The sequence below is a fragment of the Dendrobates tinctorius genome, unplaced genomic scaffold, assembly GCF_039654945.1.
Source record: "Dendrobates tinctorius isolate UK_male_01 unplaced genomic scaffold, ASM3965494v1 ptg000224l, whole genome shotgun sequence".
Lineage (NCBI taxonomy): Eukaryota > Metazoa > Chordata > Amphibia > Anura > Dendrobatidae > Dendrobates > Dendrobates tinctorius.
The window spans coordinates 687,844-706,841 of NW_027361891.1; the positions used below are offsets into that span (position 1 = coordinate 687,844).

At 46.3% G+C, this 18,998-nt stretch overlaps 2 protein-coding genes across 3 annotated transcripts in view; one reads left to right on the top strand and one right to left on the bottom strand.

Moving 5' to 3' along the window:
- Positions 1–1,173: 1,173 nt before the first annotated feature.
- TMBIM4 (transmembrane BAX inhibitor motif containing 4) lies at positions 1,174–17,013 on the bottom strand. The gene is made up of 7 exons (XM_073555442.1): positions 16,761–17,013; positions 16,058–16,166; positions 14,908–15,013; positions 6,753–6,786; positions 6,541–6,658; positions 5,168–5,213; positions 1,174–1,404 (listed from the first exon to the last, which is right to left on the bottom strand). The coding sequence occupies exons 1-7, from the start codon at positions 16,852–16,854 to the stop codon at positions 1,198–1,200; spliced, it is 714 nt and encodes a 237-aa protein (XP_073411543.1). The 5' UTR covers positions 16,855–17,013; the 3' UTR covers positions 1,174–1,197.
- A 150-nt stretch (positions 17,014–17,163) lies between these two features.
- LLPH (LLP homolog, long-term synaptic facilitation factor) overlaps positions 17,164–18,998 on the top strand; it is a 37,041-nt gene continuing 35,206 nt past the window's right edge. For both annotated transcript variants that reach the window (XM_073555443.1, XM_073555444.1), the window contains exon 1: positions 17,164–17,380. The gene's annotated coding sequence lies outside the window, so the exon portion shown is untranslated. The remainder of the gene's footprint in view (positions 17,381–18,998) is intronic.

An 18,998-nucleotide genomic window follows, 5' to 3' on the forward strand; every position in this document is an offset into this window, starting at 1 on the left:
GTCGGTGCGGAAGACGCGTCGCAACACCAGGCCGCGTCCCTGCCCAGAACTGCCCGACTCCAGCGCTACCCCTGCCGAGATGGAAAAAAGGGGGGGGGGAAGCGCAGAACGAGGCCCGTGAAGACCCGGGGCCTGCATGGATGCGGTGACCGTGGGGGGATGCGGGGCGTGCAGGGACCCTAACGTGGTCCCCCTGGCGACCGCTCCAAGAGAAAACGCCGGGGGAAGACTGACATACTCACCCAGGAAGGGGGCCTTACAATAAAGGTACCTGAAAATCCCACGCTGTCTGTCTCTATGAAATCCGCGCCTCATCCAACCTTCAGGCTCTGGTAGGCGAGAGGGTGGGAGGCGGGGGGCAAGGACCGTCCGTGCGGCTGGCACCTACTTGTGCGAGGCTCCTGGTCCTGCTGCGGAGACCTATGAGGATACGGGGTGGCAGTACACGCCGTACTCATAGTCTCTTTGTGGGAGTACGGATGTGACTGTTCACTCCGTATCCCTCCGGAACCTGCAAAGAAACGACGCACACTGAGGTAGATATGGGTCTAATAAAAGACCCGTGTCCACCTCCTACTGACACTAAGCTAAACTGAGGAATTTCCTGCCGGTCGGTGGGGTGTATACAGCGGAGGAGGAGCTAACCTTTTTTGTGCATAGTTTCAGCCTCCTAGTGGCAGCAGCATACACCCATGGTCTCTGTGTCCCCCAATAAGGCGAACGAGAAATACCTAAATCTTTAAATACCTCAATTTGGATTTTTTCAAACTTTGAGCGACGAGCGGCACGGGTTAACGTCGTTTGATCGAGCTCAAATTTTGGCTCTCTCAATATCTGGAAAGGGGAATCGTTTTGTGGGGTCCAGACGAACAAGATTCTGACATTTTTTCCCCCCCATATGAGATCCGGTCACCCTAGTGTGCACACACCCTAAGGAATTCTCAGAAGTCATAGGTAAAAGAACAGTGTTTTATATTATCTGGATATCTGAATTTATATATCTGACCAGGTATTTTTTTTTCCCCCTGGTTATTCGTGTATTGTATATGATTGCATCAAATCCGGCATTTTGCATACATTTTCTTTAAGAGGACACCCTTATAAATGAGCATACTTTTTGAAATGAAGCTGTTGAGCAAAATACTGGGAAAAATTACACTCCATAGATGGCCATTTGTAACACCAGAATACTGAGATTTACTTCTTGTTAAGAGCCTGTAGCAGACGAAGAAGATGTAAGAAGAGATTAATTATATCAAGATAGAGGTTGATAGCAGCTAGGATATGCTCCTCCGGGGACAGTTTGTGCATTAGCAGATGTGTGTCATAGATGATGAACCCACAGAAGAGTAATGCTCCACCCGCAGCCATGACTAGTTCAATAGTCTCGCTATAAAAGAAAAGCTGTGAAGACAGAATTCAGAGATTGTTAACATTCTTTCGAAAAGGATCTTTGTAACACATATCTATATTCCATCACAAACAGGGCGGGAGAAGCTGCTGGCTCGATTCTTAGGGTGAGTGCACACGGTGCGGATTCTCCTGCCGATTTTCCGTGCAGATTTTTCTGAATCCGCAGGTAAAATGACCTGCGGATTTAGTGCAGTTTTTGTGCGGTTTTCCACCTGCAGATTTCTAGAATGGAGCAGGTGGAAAACTGCAGGAAATCCGCACAAAAGAAGTAACATGCTGTAGTTTTCAATCCGCAGCAAGTCTGCGCGGAAAAATCCGCACCATGTGCACAGCGGATTTTGAATTACATTTCCTTTAATGGTACTGTACATCACATGCAGTTCTGCTGCAAATCCACAGGGCCAAATCCGCTGCGGATCCGCAGCAGAATCTGCACCGTGTGCACATAGCCTAAGTGGACATGACGCACAGGCGTTTCAGAGTCAAACATAACTAGCTGAGACTGAGTATATAACTAGTGACTGATATATGCTTCCCGAACCACAGTTCAGGTTCCTTTAACTTTGCCCTTGGGGCAGTCGCTTTAAAAAGTAATCTTACAGAAACATTTCACCGTCCCCAAAACTATTAAAAAGTGCAAGTAGCTCTTTTAAAAAGACTACTCCAGCAATACCTTTACATGGCCAGTCTGATATTTCATTACTGAGAAACCAGTGTTTGAATTGGCCCTTCAACTCTATTTCCCAATTAGTGACTGAAAGCCACTAAGTGTCACTTCAGACGAAGGAGCCCTTCATCAAGCAGGAGAAGCTCTTTGAACGCCTTTGCTTTTGAAATCACTGATTTCTCGGTAACTGAAGAATGGACTGGTCATGTAAACGTATTGCTGGTTTTGTCTCTGAGAAAGCTATATATTCAAATAGTTTTGGAGGGAGAAATCCTGGTGACAGATTTCCTTTAAGCGGTCCCTGAAAAGATGGAAATCAATGTTGATTTTCTTTAATAAACAAAATGATTAAAGGGAATCTGTCACCCTTTTCTGGACTATGAGCTGAGGCATCAACATCAGGGGCTTATCTACAGCATTCTGTAATGCTGTAGATAAGCCCCCGATGTAAGCTGAAAGAGAAGAAAAACGAGTTATATTATATTTACCTGGGGGGCGGTCCATTCTTGGTCCGATGGGTGTTGCGGTCCGGCGCCTCCCATCTTCTAACGGTGACGTCCTCTTCTTCCCTTCCTGTCGTGGCTCCGGCGCCTGCACACTGCAGTATTCTGCTCTGCCCTCAACAGGGCAGAGCAGTGCCCCTGCGCCGGAGCCACGACAGGAAGGGAAGAAGAGGACGTCACCGTTAGAAGATGGGAGGCGCCGGACCGCAACACTCATCGGACCAAGAACGGACCTCCCCCCAGGTGAGTATAATATAACTTGTTTTTCTTATCTTTCAGATTACATCGGGGGCTTATCTACAGCATTACAGAATGCTGTAGATAAGCCCCTGATGTTGATGCCTCAGCTCATAGTCCAGAAAAGGGTGACAGATTCCCTTTAAGTAGAAAATGAAAACTTTTTAATTATTGTCCCTTAGAAAGGTGTTGTGCCACCATAAATCATACATTTAATTACGCAGAAAGTCTAAATAAATGTTCCTCCACCTCCCCAGTGTGCGCAAAGTATGCGAGAAGCTCTCTGTGCTCCCAGAATACTGGAAAGCGAGTGCAGCGATAGACACTTCCAGCACTCACACAGGTCTGGATAGCTGGGTGAGACTGTTCTGCCCATTGCAGAAGATGAAAGGTTATTTTTTGAACGGAGCATAACATTTTTAATAACTATAAATTACAAAAACATTTGTTTACACATTTCCTGCATGCCTCAATCACACCTATCCTCAAAAAGCCCTCTCTTGACCCATCCTCTGTATCTAGCTATCGCCCTATATCACTTCTCCCCTATGCCTCAAAATTACTGGAACAACACATACATCTTGAACTGTCCTCCCACCTCTCTTCTTGCTCCCTCCTTGACCGCTTACAATCTGGCTTCCGGCCACACCACTCCACTGAAACTACCCTAACTAAGGTCACCAATGACCTATTAACCGCCAAGGCCAAGCAACACTACTCTGTCCTCCTCCTCCTGGACCTGTCCTCTGCCTTTGACACAGTGGACCATTCCCTATTACTACAGACTCCCTCATCTCTTGGTATCACAGACTTGGCCCTTTCTTGGATTGCGTCATACCTAACAGACCAGACAGTCAGCGTCTCCCACTCGCACACCACCTCCTCACCACGCCCCCTATCTGTCGGAGTACCGCAAGGTTAAGTCCTAGGGCCCCTGTTTTTCTCCATTTACATCTTTGGTCTCGGACAGCTCATAGAATCTCATGGCTTTCAGTATCACCTCTATGCTGATGACACACAGATCTACATCTCTGGACCAGATACCACCTCCCTACTAAATAGAATCCCTCAATGTGTCTATTTCATTCTTCTCCGCTAGATTTCTAAAACTTAATATGGACAAAACAGATCTAATCATCTTTCCCACATCTCATGTGACACCCCCCCCCCCCCCCCCAACAGACCTTTCCATTAAATTAAACGGCTGCCCACTCTCTCCAGTCCCACAAGCTCGCTGCCTCGGGGTTATCCTTGACACTGATCTCTCTTTCAAACCACATATCCAAGCCCTTTCCACTTCAACTCAAAAATATTTCACGGATCCATACACTGCTCAACCAATAACCTGCAAAAACCCTAGTCCATGCCCTTATCATCTACCGCCTTGACTACTGCAACCTCCTGCTCTGTGGCCTCCCCTCTAACACTCTCGCACCACTCCAATATATTCTAAACTATGCTGCCCGACTAATCCACCTGTCCCCCTGCTATTCCCCATCCTCTCCCCTCTGTCAATCACTGCACTGGCTCCGCATTACCCAAAGACTCCAGTTCAAAACCCTAACCATGACATACAAAGCCATCCACAACCTGAGTCCTCCGTACATGTGTGACCTAGTCTCCCGGTACTTACCTGCACGAAACCTCCGATCCTCACAAGATCTCCTTCTGTACTCCCCTCTTATCTGCTCTTCCCACAATCGCATACAAGATTTCTCCCGCGCATCCCCCCTACTCTGGAACTCTCTACCACAACATATCAGACTCTCGCCTACCATGGAAACCTTCAAAAAGAACCTGAAGACCTACCTCTTCCGACAAGCCTACAATCTGCAGTAACCACAGAGCCACCAAACCGCTGCACGACTAGCTCTACCCTTGCCTACTGTATCCTCACCCGTCCCTAGTAGATTGTGAGCCCTCGCAGGCAGGTTCCTCTCTCATCCTGTACCAGTCGTGACTTGTATTGTTTAAGATTACTGTACTTGTATGTATTATGTATACCCCTCCTCACATGTAAAGCGCCATGGAATAAATGGCGCTATAATAATAATAATAAATAATAATTAAATGTACTCTTTGTGGTGGCACAACGCCTTATTTACTTTTTTTTGTTATCTGATTTAAAAAAAATTGTTTCCCCATGTTACAAGAAGGAACAGCTCTGCAATGTAAACTGTGTCACGAACAACTATCTGCTTTATTTCAACAACATTGCCACACTAGTCTATTAGGTTGTTTTTAGTAGTGCAACTAAGCTCCATTGAAGTGAATAGGACTGCATTGTGAACAAAGTGCACAGATACATTTTACATGGTGATTTTATTTTAGTGACCCCTTCACTCACCCTTAAAAATCCAGCTATGACCAAAATCCACAAACCAGCAAAGAGCCTGCAACAATAAATTGCATCTATTTATTTTGGATGGTTTGTTACTCTTTTTTTAAATTATCTTTTAATAGAAAATAATTTACATTTGACAAAATACAGACAATACAAACTTCAAGCAAAAAATTCCTTGTCCTAAGTACAATTACAAACTAAATAATTACATAGAGTATATAAGTAATATTGCTACACAATTACATAGAGTATAAGTAATATTGCTACAAAAGTGGCAGAAAACATTCTGCATCACAACAATCCCTCCAAGAGTGGGAAGTGCACACACACACTATAGATACACATCCTAATATTACCTATAAAATAGGATCATCGTTTATTAACCATTTCAAAGCACCATCAGAGGTCCCCAACAATTGCTCAGGAGTCACATGTAGGCCCATGATGTGTGGATCATGGCTGTCTGCTAGTTTGCTGCATTAGCGCTATCAAAAAGCTATGAAGAGCATAGCATAGCCACAGCTCATCCAATTCATGACGAGCTTTAGCATTCCTTACATCAGAGGGGGCTATGTATGTGACAGACAATACCCAAAAGTGACACCATTCTAAAAACGACACCTCAAAACCACATTCAAGAAGTTTATTAACCCTTCAGGTGCTTCACAGAAATTAATGGAATGCGGAAAGAAAAAATAAACATCAAAATTTGTTGTGCAATTTCTGAACATGCCAATACCCCATATGTGGGGGAAAACTACTATTTGGGTGCACGACAGGGCCTGAAAGGGAAGGAGCACCATTTTTAAACGGAAAAATGGCTGGAATCGAGAGCAAACACCGTGTCGAATTTGAAGAGCCCCTGATGTACCTAAACAGTAGAACAAGTTACCCCATTTTAAAAACTACACCCCTCAAGAGTTTTATCCAGGGGTATAGTGAGGATTGTGAACCCAAAAGGTACTACACAGAATTTGACAAATTATGTCGTCATTAGTGTTGAGTGCAAGTGCTCTCTACGCGAGTTTACATCAGAGTGCTTTGGTGTGCACCAAGTGTCGTAGGAGCTCGAGTGACGTGCTCGAGTCTCCGCCCCGCATGTTTCACGGCTGTTAGACAGCCAGGAAAAAACGTGGGGATTGCCTGCCATACATAGGCAATACATATATATAGCAAAAAAATAAATAATGCTGCAAAAAAACGCTGCATGTGAACATGCCCCAAGTCACAACAGGAAGTTTAATTACATGTGTAGAACTAGAACCAGTTTACCCTGCTTTCCTGTGACCCCTTCAACCACACAGACACTAATGTTTATATACACACACATTAGTTTGGTAGGCATGTATTTCAGTAATGCAGGAATATAAACGTACCCAGCTCCAAACTTGCTAAAGTCCCTCTTTGACTGGAATGTAAATGCCGTGAGACCAAAGAAAACAGCAGTCGTCAATATAAAAGCCTGAAGAACCACTGCCACATCATAGAAAGTCACTAAAGATGGGAAAAATAGGACTAAATTATTGAAGAAATAAAAAAAACAAAAAACGGTCACTGACAATGATTGTAAGAGATAACAATGCCTTACCTGCAATGCCAACTGTTATGGCTTCTAAAAGGGTCTGAAAATAAAATGACAAAGCAGTTTATTAAATCCTGTGTGCAGAATCAATTACACAGCAAATTTACAATATGTACTAGTTTTTACACTGCTCGTGATATACATTTCTTATAAATAGGGTAGTTCGATAAAAACACTTATTCACCGGATAGTTGCTAACTATTGGGGTGAAAAATTACTCTTTGGGCACAAGACAGGGCTCGGAAGGGAAGAAGCGCCATTTGACTTTTGGAGTGTAAAATTGGCTGCAATAGATAGCGGACGCCATATGGTATTTGGAGAGCCTAAGATGTTCCTAAACAGTGGAAAACTCCCACAGACAAGTGACCCCATTTTGGAAACAACACACCTCAAGAAAGTTATCTAGAGTTGTAGTGAGTACCTTGAACTCACAGGCGCTTGACAAAATTTTCTAACGTTGTGTGATGAAACAAAAAATAGGTTTTTCCCACAAAAACGTTGGTTTTGCCCCAAATTGCCCCACCGATACTCCATATGTGGTCAAAAACTTCTTATGGAGGCACATACTACAGTGCACATGTTGCTGGAATGGTTTGAGGGTGCCATGATACATTGGCAAAGACCCTAGGTGCCAAAACAGCAGAACCCCCATAAGCGACCCCATTTTACAAACTACACTCTCAATGAATTCATCTGGGGGATGCGGTGATCATATTGACACCATGGGTGTATCACAGAATTTTATAATATTTTGGATCCCATTTATACTGCACTCTACACTGAGCACTTCCTTTGGGGTTTCCATTGAAATCTCCAAATAACGTGATTCAGATGAAACTTTCCTGAGGGATCAATTCATTACAGTGAGGCAGCAGACTTACTCTGGACTCCACCTGACCTCTGTTCATCGGTGTCATTTACAGACGTGTACAAAGCTGGTCAACCGCACTTTTATGCACACTTAAAAAGACGGACACCGCCGGATTAAAGGCCAGATGGCATCCAGTGTCTCCATCTGCCTCATTATAGAGAATCTTCAGCTGGGGGTTCTAACCTGAATCACGTATTTCAGAGATTTACACGGAAACCCCGGTCTAAGCGCCCAGCGTAGGGTGCAGAATAAATGCGAGCCTAGCCTTACGGTGATCTTTGGAAGGCAGAATCAATAAATCAATCAACAGGTCAAGATTTATTTTTTTACCAGTTCCACATGAATAGAACAGATAATATCATACCTGCTAAAGATGATTTAATCATAACATCAAAATTAATGGGCAACTCCCCATAACATTAGAAGCTACATAGAATACCGGAGTCATCATACCCCAAAGGGAGACTAATTTGTGAAAGAAAGTCTCACTTTTCTCTTCATAAAAACAATTATTTTATTGAAAATTTACACAAAGACATAGTTCAAAATCAGACAGAATGAGTATATATCCAAGGTGGAAACACATAAGAGAAGTATATCAGATATAGATTAGATGCATATATAGCACACACAAATATAAAACTATCCTAAATAGTTGGTCATAGTTAGATGCACAAAAGGTATAGGGATTTAGAGTGAGTTTTTTGTGTTTTCTCATCTAAGAATACCTTCCCTCATATCCATACTGGGGACCACAAAAAGATCATATGTACATCAATTCCTAATTTTGGAATTTTATCAAAGTATCCAAAAAAATTCCACAGTGGCCAGAGCGGAAAGGGGAAAATTGTATGAATAAGCTACACCCACATTCCCATACACAAGTGCTAACCCTCCTGCCATCCACAGACCAAGAGTCCAGTAAAGTGCCGTTTATAGTGCCATAGTATGCATAACCTTACCCATGTGGGATCCTGATACGCCTCACTAATGCCCGACACGTTTCGCCCTACAGGGCTTCCTCGGGGGGGGGGCTGTGTGGTAGCTGTTTTAGTCCACCTGCATCCTTTATATGGAGACGTGGGAGATGAGAAGTGTGGCGCGCGCAATCTTTAAAAGTCATGTGCAGAAGGTCTCCTTGTTCCCGTCGTGATGATGTTGCAGGGGCGCTAATCAAATGGGAGAGTGCGCCCCCTCCCTCTAAATGCTGTGCTCGCTATTTATTGTGGAATTTAGGGGTTAAATGGCCTGGAGCGGTGTTGGCACCACTCCTGACAGCGATTGTGCAGACACAGCTCCTGTGCCAGCATGATAGCCATGACGCAAAGTTACGACATTTTGCTAAACCCCTTCCTGACCATGACAAACTTAGTTCATATATGTCATGAAGAAGTTTAAAAAAAAAAAAAAAAAAAAGGGGCGGTGCAGCACCTCCCTCTTCCACCTGGTTGTGGAGAGGGGCTTCTACATGCAAAGTAGGACAGTTGCAGCTGCCCAATGTCCAGAAAACAGGACTGTGAAGTCGGTAAGCCAAACGAAAAACTGACATTTCCCTGACCCTCACTACTGAGCACGTATATACCTCGACCTCATAGCACTGCCTCACTACTGAGCACGTATATACCTCGACCCCATAGCACTGCCTCACTACTGAGCATGTGCATACCCCGACCCCACAGCACTGCCTCACTACTGAGCGTGTACATATCCCGACCCCACAGCACTGCCTCACTACTGAGCGTGTACATACCCCGACCCCACAGCACTGCATCACTACTGAGCGTGTACATACCCCGACCCCACAATACTGCCTCACTACTGAGCATGTACATACCCCGACCACACAGCACTGCCTCACTACTGAGCATGTGCATACCCCGACCCCACAGCACTGCCTCACTACTGAGCATGTACATATCCCGACCCCACAGCACTGCCTCACTACTGAGCGTGTACATACCCCGACCCCACAGCACTGCATCACTACTGAGCGTGTACATACCCCGACCCCACAATACTGCCTCACTACTGAGCATGTACATACCCCGACCACACAGCACTGCCTCACTACTGAGCATGTGCATACCCCGACCCCACAGCACTGCCTCACTACTGAGCATGTACATATCCCGACCCCACAGCACTGCCTCACTACTGAGCGTGTACATACCCCGACCCCACAGCACTGCATCACTACTGAGCATGTACATACCCCGACCCCACAATACTGCCTCACTACTGAGCATGTACATACCCCGACCACACAGCACTGCCTCACTACTGAGCATGTGCATACCCCGACCCCACAGCACTGCCTCACTACTGAGCATGTCCATATCCCGACCCCACAGCACTGCCTCACTACTGAGCGTGTACATACCCCGACCCCACAGCACTGCATCACTACTGAGCGTGTACATACCCCGACCCCACAATACTGCCTCACTACTGAGCATGTACATACCCCAACCACACAGCACTGCCTCACTACTGAGCATGTACATACCCCGACCCCACAGCACTGCATCACTACTGAGCATGTACATACCCCGACCCCACAGCACTGCATCACTACTGAGCATGTACATACCCCGACCCCTCAATACTGCCTCACTACTGAGCATGTACATACCCCGACCCCACAGCACTGCCTCACTACTGAGCGTGTACATACCCCGACCCCTCAATACTGCCTCACTACTGAGCATGTACATAAAGTGTAGCACAGATTCATCTCAACTAAAAGCAGAGATCCTTAGATCAAGAACAAAACAGACATTTATAGGACATTTCATAACTTTCCCAAATTCTCATGAAAACGTTTACAGCACATCCTGCATTGTATTACTGTACAAAATGTATTATATATTTTAGGAGTCGGTCCATTTTATACCTACTCCACAGCCCTGCCAGGAATCATTCTGCACATATCCCATCATTTGACAGCGCAGTAAACCTCATTTTCAAGATCCATGTTCTCTGGGGATGGAAACTATAGTTTAGATCTAAAGGCTGGAAACCTGTCCCGACCCAACATGGATCACAATTGAGAGTTTGCTGCGATGAGTCAGGAAAGGCTATCCTCTGTGAGCAAAACACATCAGCGGTTTCCACTAACAAATAAAAGGTAAAGTAAATGGCAGTGAAATTAAACAAAATGTTTATCTGCACGTTACACTGGTTAAAAGGGGTTTTCCCCATGAAAAAAGTTCATTTTAACCAATAGATCTTGGAATAAAAATAAGTTCCACAATTGGATGTGTTTAAAAAAAAAAATATGTCCCTGTGCTGAGATAATCTTATACATGTGCCCCTGCTGTGTACTGTGTAATGGCTGTGTCTGACCGTGCAGGAACATAGTCTGATCGTACCACAGCTCCTGGGCAGGGAGGGGAGAAAAATAGTATATGGATAGAATCAGCTGCGATCCTGTGCTGACCTTTCTGTGAGGTAAAACAAATGCAATAAGTCAGCTGACAGCTGAAAAAGCTAACAAATAAAAGAAGAGTTACACACTTTCCTGTGAGACTGTGAGAACAAGCTCACTGATGGATTCTCATATAAAGAGGTCAGCCACTTGTCTTGTTGGTCAAAGCTGCACCAGCGCTTCGGCCCATAAAATGGCTGCTGGTGGAGGGGCGTGACCAGGCCTGTCCATCATCCTCCTGAAGCAGATTTCCAATGTGAGGCGTTTTACAACTGGAGGTGGCTGATAGACCGGTCTGGTCACATGTTCCTCCACTAGCACCTCTTTTATAGAGAGAAATGCTGGTCAGATTGGGAGAATATTGTAATGACAAGAGAAAATACCGACCTCCTTACCTGAGAATTCATCAGCCGAACAGGAAAGTAACTCTTATCTGTTTTTCAGAGCTTCTCTCAACTAGTTTATGGCCACAGACTACATTACAGTTGGGGAGTGCTGCCCATAGCAGCAGAGCATGCGGCCGTTCTGGAGCCTGTGAATTAAGGGGGCCCGATGCCGTTTCACAGTATCTATATCCTCAAAAAGGTTTCACAGTTGTATCTGTGTCTCAGTGCAGGTGGTGCAATGATGTCACTACATCACGCCTGCTGCATATTGCACAGACTGAAGCATCATACTGTGTGTGGGAGCCATCATACTGTGCAGAGAGTTGTGGGAACATCATATTGTGTGGGAGCCATCATACTGTGCAGAGTTGTGGGAACATCACACTGTGTAGGAGCCAAACTGTGTAGGGAGTTGTGGGAGCCATCATATTGTATTGGGATTTGTGGGAACATCATGCTGTGTGAGAGCGATCATACTGTACAGAGAGTTGTAGGAACATCATATTGTGTGGGAGCCACCATGCTGTACAGAGTTGTGGGAACATCATGCTATGTGGGAGCCATCATATTGTATTGGGAGTTGTGGGAACATCATACTGTGTGGGAGCCACCATGCTATGTGAGAGCGATCATAATGTATAGAGAGTTGTGGGAACATCACACTGTGTAAAAGCCAAACTGTATAGGGAGTTGTGGGACATCAAGCTATGTAGGAGCCATCAAATTCTATTGGAAGTTGTGGGAACATCATACGGTGTGGAAGCCATCATACTGTACAGGGAGTTGTGGGAACATCATATTGTGTGGGAGCCATCATACTGTACAGGGAGTTGTGGGATCATACGGTGTGGGAGCCATCATACTGTACAGGGAGTTGTGGGAACATCATATTGTGTGGGAGCCATCATACTGTACAGGGAGTTGTGGGAACATCATGCTGTGTGAGAGCGATCATACTGTACAGAGAGTTGTAGGAACATCATATTGTGTGGGAGCCACCATGCTGTACAGAGTTGTGGGAACATCATGCTATGTGGGAGCCATCATATTGTATTGGGAGTTGTGGGAACATCATACTGTGTGGGAGCCACCATGCTGTGTGAGAGCGATCATAATGTATAGAGAGTTGTGGGAACATCACACTGTGTAAAAGCCAAACTGTATAGGGAGTTGTGGGACATCAAGCTATGTAGGAGCCATCAAATTCTATTGGAAGTTGTGGGAACATCATATTGTGTGGGAGCCATCATACTGTACAGGGAGTTGTGGGAACATCATATTGTGTGGGAGCCATCATACTGTACAGGGAGTTGTGGGAACATCATTGTGTGGGAGCCATCATACTGTACAGGGAGTTGTGGGAACATCATATTGTGTGGGAGCCATCATACTGTACAGGGAGTTGTGGGAACATCATACAGTGTAAAAGCCAAACTGTATAGGGAGTTGTGGGACATCATGCTATGTAGGAGCCATCAAATTCTATTGGAAGTTGTGGGAACATCATACGGTGTGGGAGCCATCATACTGTACAGGGAGTTGTGGGAACATCACACGGTGTGGGAGCCATCATACTGTACAGGGAGTTGTGGGAACATCATATTGTGTGGGAGCCATCATACTGTACAGGGAGTTGTGGGAACATCATATTGTGTGGGAGCCATCATACTGTACAGGGAGTTGTGGGAACATCATACGGTGTGGGAGCCATCATACTGTACAGGGAGTTGTGGGAACATCATACAGTGTGGGAGCCATCATACTGTACAGGGAGTTGTGGGAACATCATATTGTGTGGGAGCCATCATACTGTACAGGGAGTTGTGGGAACATCATACGGTGTAAAAGCCAAACTGTATAGGGAGTTGTGGGACATCATGCTATGTAGGAGCCATCAAATTCTATTGGAAGTTGTGGGAACATCATACGGTGTGGGAGCCATCATACTGTACAGGGAGTTGTGGGAACATCATATTGTGTGGGAGCCATCATACTGTACAGGGAGTTGTGGGAACATCATACTGTGTAGGAGCCAAACTGTGTAGGGAGTTGTGGGACATCATGCTATGTGGCAGCCATCATATTGTATTGGGAGTTGTAGGAGCATCATACTGTGTGGGAGCCATCATACTGTATAGGGGGTCACTAGGACCTCATAATATGTGTTGGCATAATATGGAAAAGTGGAAATCAACGTGGGGATACTGTGAAGAAATCATACTGTTTTGAGGGCATCATATTTTGCAACTTGGCAGTTGCCCCCACCACCCCAGCAAAATTTCAGCTGGAGGAACGCAAAACCGAGACTCACAAGAGAAGTGTGAGCACAGAAGAAGCTGTCAAGTGTAATTTCAAGCTTAAAACCTCATACTTTTTGTTTGTACAGTTAACTCCTTGGCGCAAATGGACGTAGCAGTATATCCACGCTGGGGTCCACATGTGTGGAGGGGGCTGTGCTGAGCCCGCTCCGTACAAAGCAGATGCTAACAGGAGCTTGTTCCGATCACTGCTATTTATCCATTTACATGCTGCCATCAATCTGACTGCAACATTTCAATGGAACAGTTATTGGATCCGTTTTTTTTGCGGATCCGTCAATTTTTTTGCGTCCGCCGAGATGCCTGGACGGACCATGTAAAGTTTTTTGTACAGCAGGATCCGCATTTTTATACAGCGCATGCCCGGAGGAATGAAGTCAGAAGGAAATTTAACCCTGAAATCATTTCTGGCGTACAGAGAAAAAAACAATTCATTCATATTCTCTCTCTCCTTCCCGGGCAGCCGTTCCTTTAAAATTCTTCATTCGGCGGATCCGTCAAAAAACGGATCCGGTGGCATCCGTTCACATCAGTTAGGAACGGATCCGCTTTTCCGCCTTTTTGGCAGATTTTACCTGACACAAAAAACTGAAGTGTGAAACAGGCCTTACCGAGGCATTTGGGGGCCTGCTGAAGGAAAAAAAACAAAAAAAAAACAAACAAAGCAAAAATAAAAGAAAATTGCCTGGTCCTTAAGGGTTTAATAACAGTTATCCTTAATGTTTAAGAATGTATCCTGAAACAAAGAATAAGTGTCATATGTCACGTCCTTCCATTGGACTGTGCAGAATTAGACAAACATTAGCAGGTTTTCAGTCGTCTAAATCTGACATTTAAGTTCCCGTTTGCGTAACAGTTTGTGGCTCAGTGTCGTCTACCTGGCATTAGCAATGGCAGTGCCACGTGGCTCTATTTCTAAAGAGAGCTCCTGCTGAAGCTACTGTACTTGCACCTTTACCATTCTGCATGTAAACTGGAGCAGAAATTGGAGCTTCTCCCTGGACAGCTTTGTCATGGAAGTCAAATGAACCTACCCCCGCCCCCCACTAATATACTAAATCTACACCCACGCCGTGTGCTTCAATCGACACGGAATAAACACTACACACATGATTTACTGTATCTAAGACAATCGGAGAGAATAAGAAACCATGCTCACAAATCCAAACAGCAGGTACAGGTTCACAGGGTGCTGATGTCTGTAAATTGTCAGAGCGATGATTGTTCCCAAGGATCCAAGGGCAGAGATCAAAAGCAAACCTGGGCTGCAAACCAAGAGAAAATAAGAGGTTGTGTGACAGTGCCACCTATGTATGGCAGGCGATCAATGCACAATGTTCACTTACCTACACTTAAAGGGAACCTGTCAGCAGGATCAAACCTCCTATGCCAGTGTGAGACAAGTAGCTCAGGAGATTAAATATCTCACACTAGTAACGCCCCCTTCATTTAATATAAGCTCTGGAGGAAGATTCTTAGGGAGATCTATGTCCATCCCCTAGACCTCACAGTTACAGATTAAGAAGAATGTGGTTTTCCTTGAAATAAGACATCAGATTGCAGATATCAAGAACTCATTTCATTCCACTTTTTTGGTGATGCCCCCAGCCATCCCTGAATCCTCTGTGTTCAGTAAAGGTGCCTTCACATTGTGTCTAGCAGACGCTCGGTGGCCCACATCTGAAACCCCCACAAATCAGGATTCAGACGTGTTTTCTGGGGGTTTGGCCGTATGCCCCGACAGTGCCATCGAGCGAGTACTGGACAATGGGAAAGGACCCTAAGGCCGGGATCACACATGCGAGAAACACAGCCGAGTCTCGCATGTTAATACCCGGCACTGCCGCCGGCACTCGGGAGCGCAGCGTACGGCCGTATAGCAATACATGCAGCTGAACTCCTGAGTGCCGGCGGCAGTGCCGGGTATTAACATGCGAGACTCGGCTGTGTTTCTCGCATGTGTGATCCCGGCCTTACGCTCAAGCTATGACAGGCGCGCTCACTGTACGGTCATCTTGGCTATTTCTGAACACTCGGACCAAGAAAGGTTGTGCATGTCTGGTCTAATGTGTATGGGGGCTCTATAAACGATTATTGAATAAACAACAAAAATAATCTCATTCAATACACATGGCATATACATTTATCAGCCCAGACTTTACAGAGAGAAATTAGGCTTATGAAGAAAAAAAAAAAAAGGACTTTTCTCGGCCAGACATTAAGCTGGTATATGTGGTATAGCTTTATTTCAGCTACACTAGAGAGTGTCAGCAGCTAAACAGAAGCGATGATGTCTACCAGAAACTCACCTGTCATGGACAAATGACCGGACAGCGGCAGAGTACAGGAATATCCCCGCGGAGACGGCGGTCAGAAGAACTTGCACTGTCAGTATAGTATAGACCTTCCGGAGGAAATCTGCGCCATAGGACAGAAGGCGAGAACGTCAGTCACACGAGCGGCCTGCACCGGAGCTGCTGCTCACACAAGGGCAACATCAGGTAGTAACGGCCCCACAATCCCGGGCGAGTCAGAGCAGCCATGTCACTGACTACGGGGGCACACATCGTGACTACGGGGGCACACATCGTGACTACGGGGGCACACATCGTGACTACGGGGGCACACATCGTGACTACGGGGGCACACATCGTGACTACGGGGGCACACATCGTGACTACGGGGGCACACATCGTGACTACGGGGGCACACATCGTGACTACGGGGGCACACATCGTGACTACGGGGGCACACATCGTGACTACGGGGGCACACATCGTGACTACGGGGGCACACATCGTGACTACGGGGGCTCACATCGTGACTACGGGGGCACACATCGTGACTACGGGGGCACACATCGTGACTACGGGGGCACACATCGTGACTACGGGGGCACACATCGTGACTACGGGGGCACACATCGTGACTACGGGGGCACACATCGTGACTACGGCGGGGCTCGCGCAATAACAGAAGCAAGGATTACACAAGCCTGGGAAATACTCTCACCCATACGGATCTGGAGACTGGCAGAAGCCACGTTGGTCCCATAATTAAAGTCATCCTCGATGGAGGACCGGGGGTAGCGATCCGCAGCCGCCATTATCACCAGCGTCACTGTAGCCTCACATCCGCGACACTTCCTGCTCACTGTGTACGGAGTGCTCAGACTACGCACTGCCCGTGCCTCTGACACGTGACCTCAGTGGAGATCTCAGCTGACTATGAGCCACGTCTGTAGCGTAGCAGCGTTGGTGAGACGACGTTACGGACCCGCACACCTGCTGAGAAGCGTGCACGCGCCTCTGGAGCGCGGGTCACGACGCCGGTGCTTGCAGTGAGCTGCTCCGGACGTTCCCATATGGCATTCATGAGTCACGTGATGTGTTCTGAAATTTTTTCTGCGCAGTTGATGTGAACGGAGTGTCTGGGGTAGACTCCAGGAAAATGGCGGCGGGTCCACTCTCTTAGAAGACATTCTGCTGTTCTCAATTTTGCCTCTAGTATCCATTGAGAGCGCACCCACCTTTCCCCAGTGTGGAGCGTATCCGGGGCAGTCCACTCTACAGCGTGGGACCTGCGTGTCGTGTAGAGGCCGTGGAGAAGTGCCCTGTGCTGGTATATCACAGGTATTATTAGGGGGGGATTTCTGTGAGAAATGCTGGGGAGGGTCTCTTGTTACTGCTGTGGTCGCCAGTGCTTTCATAGAGGCGTGCGGTCGGATTATTTTCAAAATGCCTTATTTTATCTACAAAATCCATATAGAAGACATGTCCGAGGCCTCCAATCACACAAGTTCTGTCTATGCCTTACACGGGTAGATTACGCCCTGCGCATGGTCTGTGGCGCCGCGCACATGGCTGGGTTTTGTTGCAGATTGATTTCTTCAAAAAGAAAAAAAGTCCGATGTGACTTGCAGATCAAACTTTCACAATCAGATATGTTGGGAGAAAAAGAGGTATAGCTCACGGATCCCCCACCCCGTGCAACGTCGTATCTTCCAGACTGGGCGCCCCCTCCCCCCTTGTACTGACTGGGCGCCTTCTTCCCTCTTGCACTGACTGGGCGCCCTCTCCCCCCCCCTTGTACTGACTGGGTGCCCTCCCCCCCCCCCCCCATACTGAGACTGGGCCCCCCCCATACTGACTGGGCACCCCCTCCCCCCTTGTACTGACTGGGAGCCTTCTTCCCTCTTGCACTGACTGGGCACCCTCTCCCCCCCCCCCCTTGTACTGACTGGGTGCCCTCTCCCCCCCCCCCCCCCCCCATACTGAGACTGGGCCCCCCCCCCCATACTGACTGGGCGCCTTCTTCCCCCTTGCACTGACTGGGCGCCCTCTTCCCCCCCCCCCCTTATACGACTGGGCACCCTCTCCCCCCCCCCGTACTGACTGGACACCCTCTTTTCCCCCGTACCTACTGGGCAGAGGGATTACTGTAAAAAGTGTATGGGGGATGTGAGTGACAGCTCTGTTATACATAAAGGGTTTAGGGCCCCCACCACCATAAGAGGGGAAATTCACAATGTATTTACGGCTGAATTTCTACAATGGAAATCCCAGAGCCAATTATCACCTGTATGATCCACCCAGACATTGTGCAGATACAGCTGCACCTACTACCACACAATGATGCACCTTTACCACTGACCTGATCCTTTGTCTTATAAAGGATGAAATCGGTGGTGAATATTCACAGCATAAATTTGTTCATGTCAGATCCGCAGCGTCGGTCAATTCACACCGTGCATTTTCTCAGCGTATAGATGAGATGTCCTAAAATCCCATCCACTACGCTGAAGCTTTAAAACATTGGCTTAGTGGTTATTACATGTCAGGGAGCATTTATCATTGTTTGCACCAGATTGTGGGCACCAACTCTTCTATAAAATTAAGAAGTGCGCTACCTTATATTATACCCCAATATTAGTGTTACAGCACAATTGGTGGTCTTGTAATCATTTCTATGTAGGTACATAGTGGGCCTCAAGAATGATTTTCTTTGCCGTGCCCAAGGTACTTTAAACAAAAAAGAAAGAATAAGGAGCATCTAATACCATATGCAAATAGCATTTTATTGAATATATTCATAAGTTATAAAAAAAGATTTTTATTCATTATTATTTTTAGAAAAAATTTTTAATTAAAAATGTGAAGGACACAAGACATAAGGTTCGACACAGTTGCTATAATTGCAGATCAGGGAGACAACCTTATAATATCTTCACATATACCAATGGTACCAGAC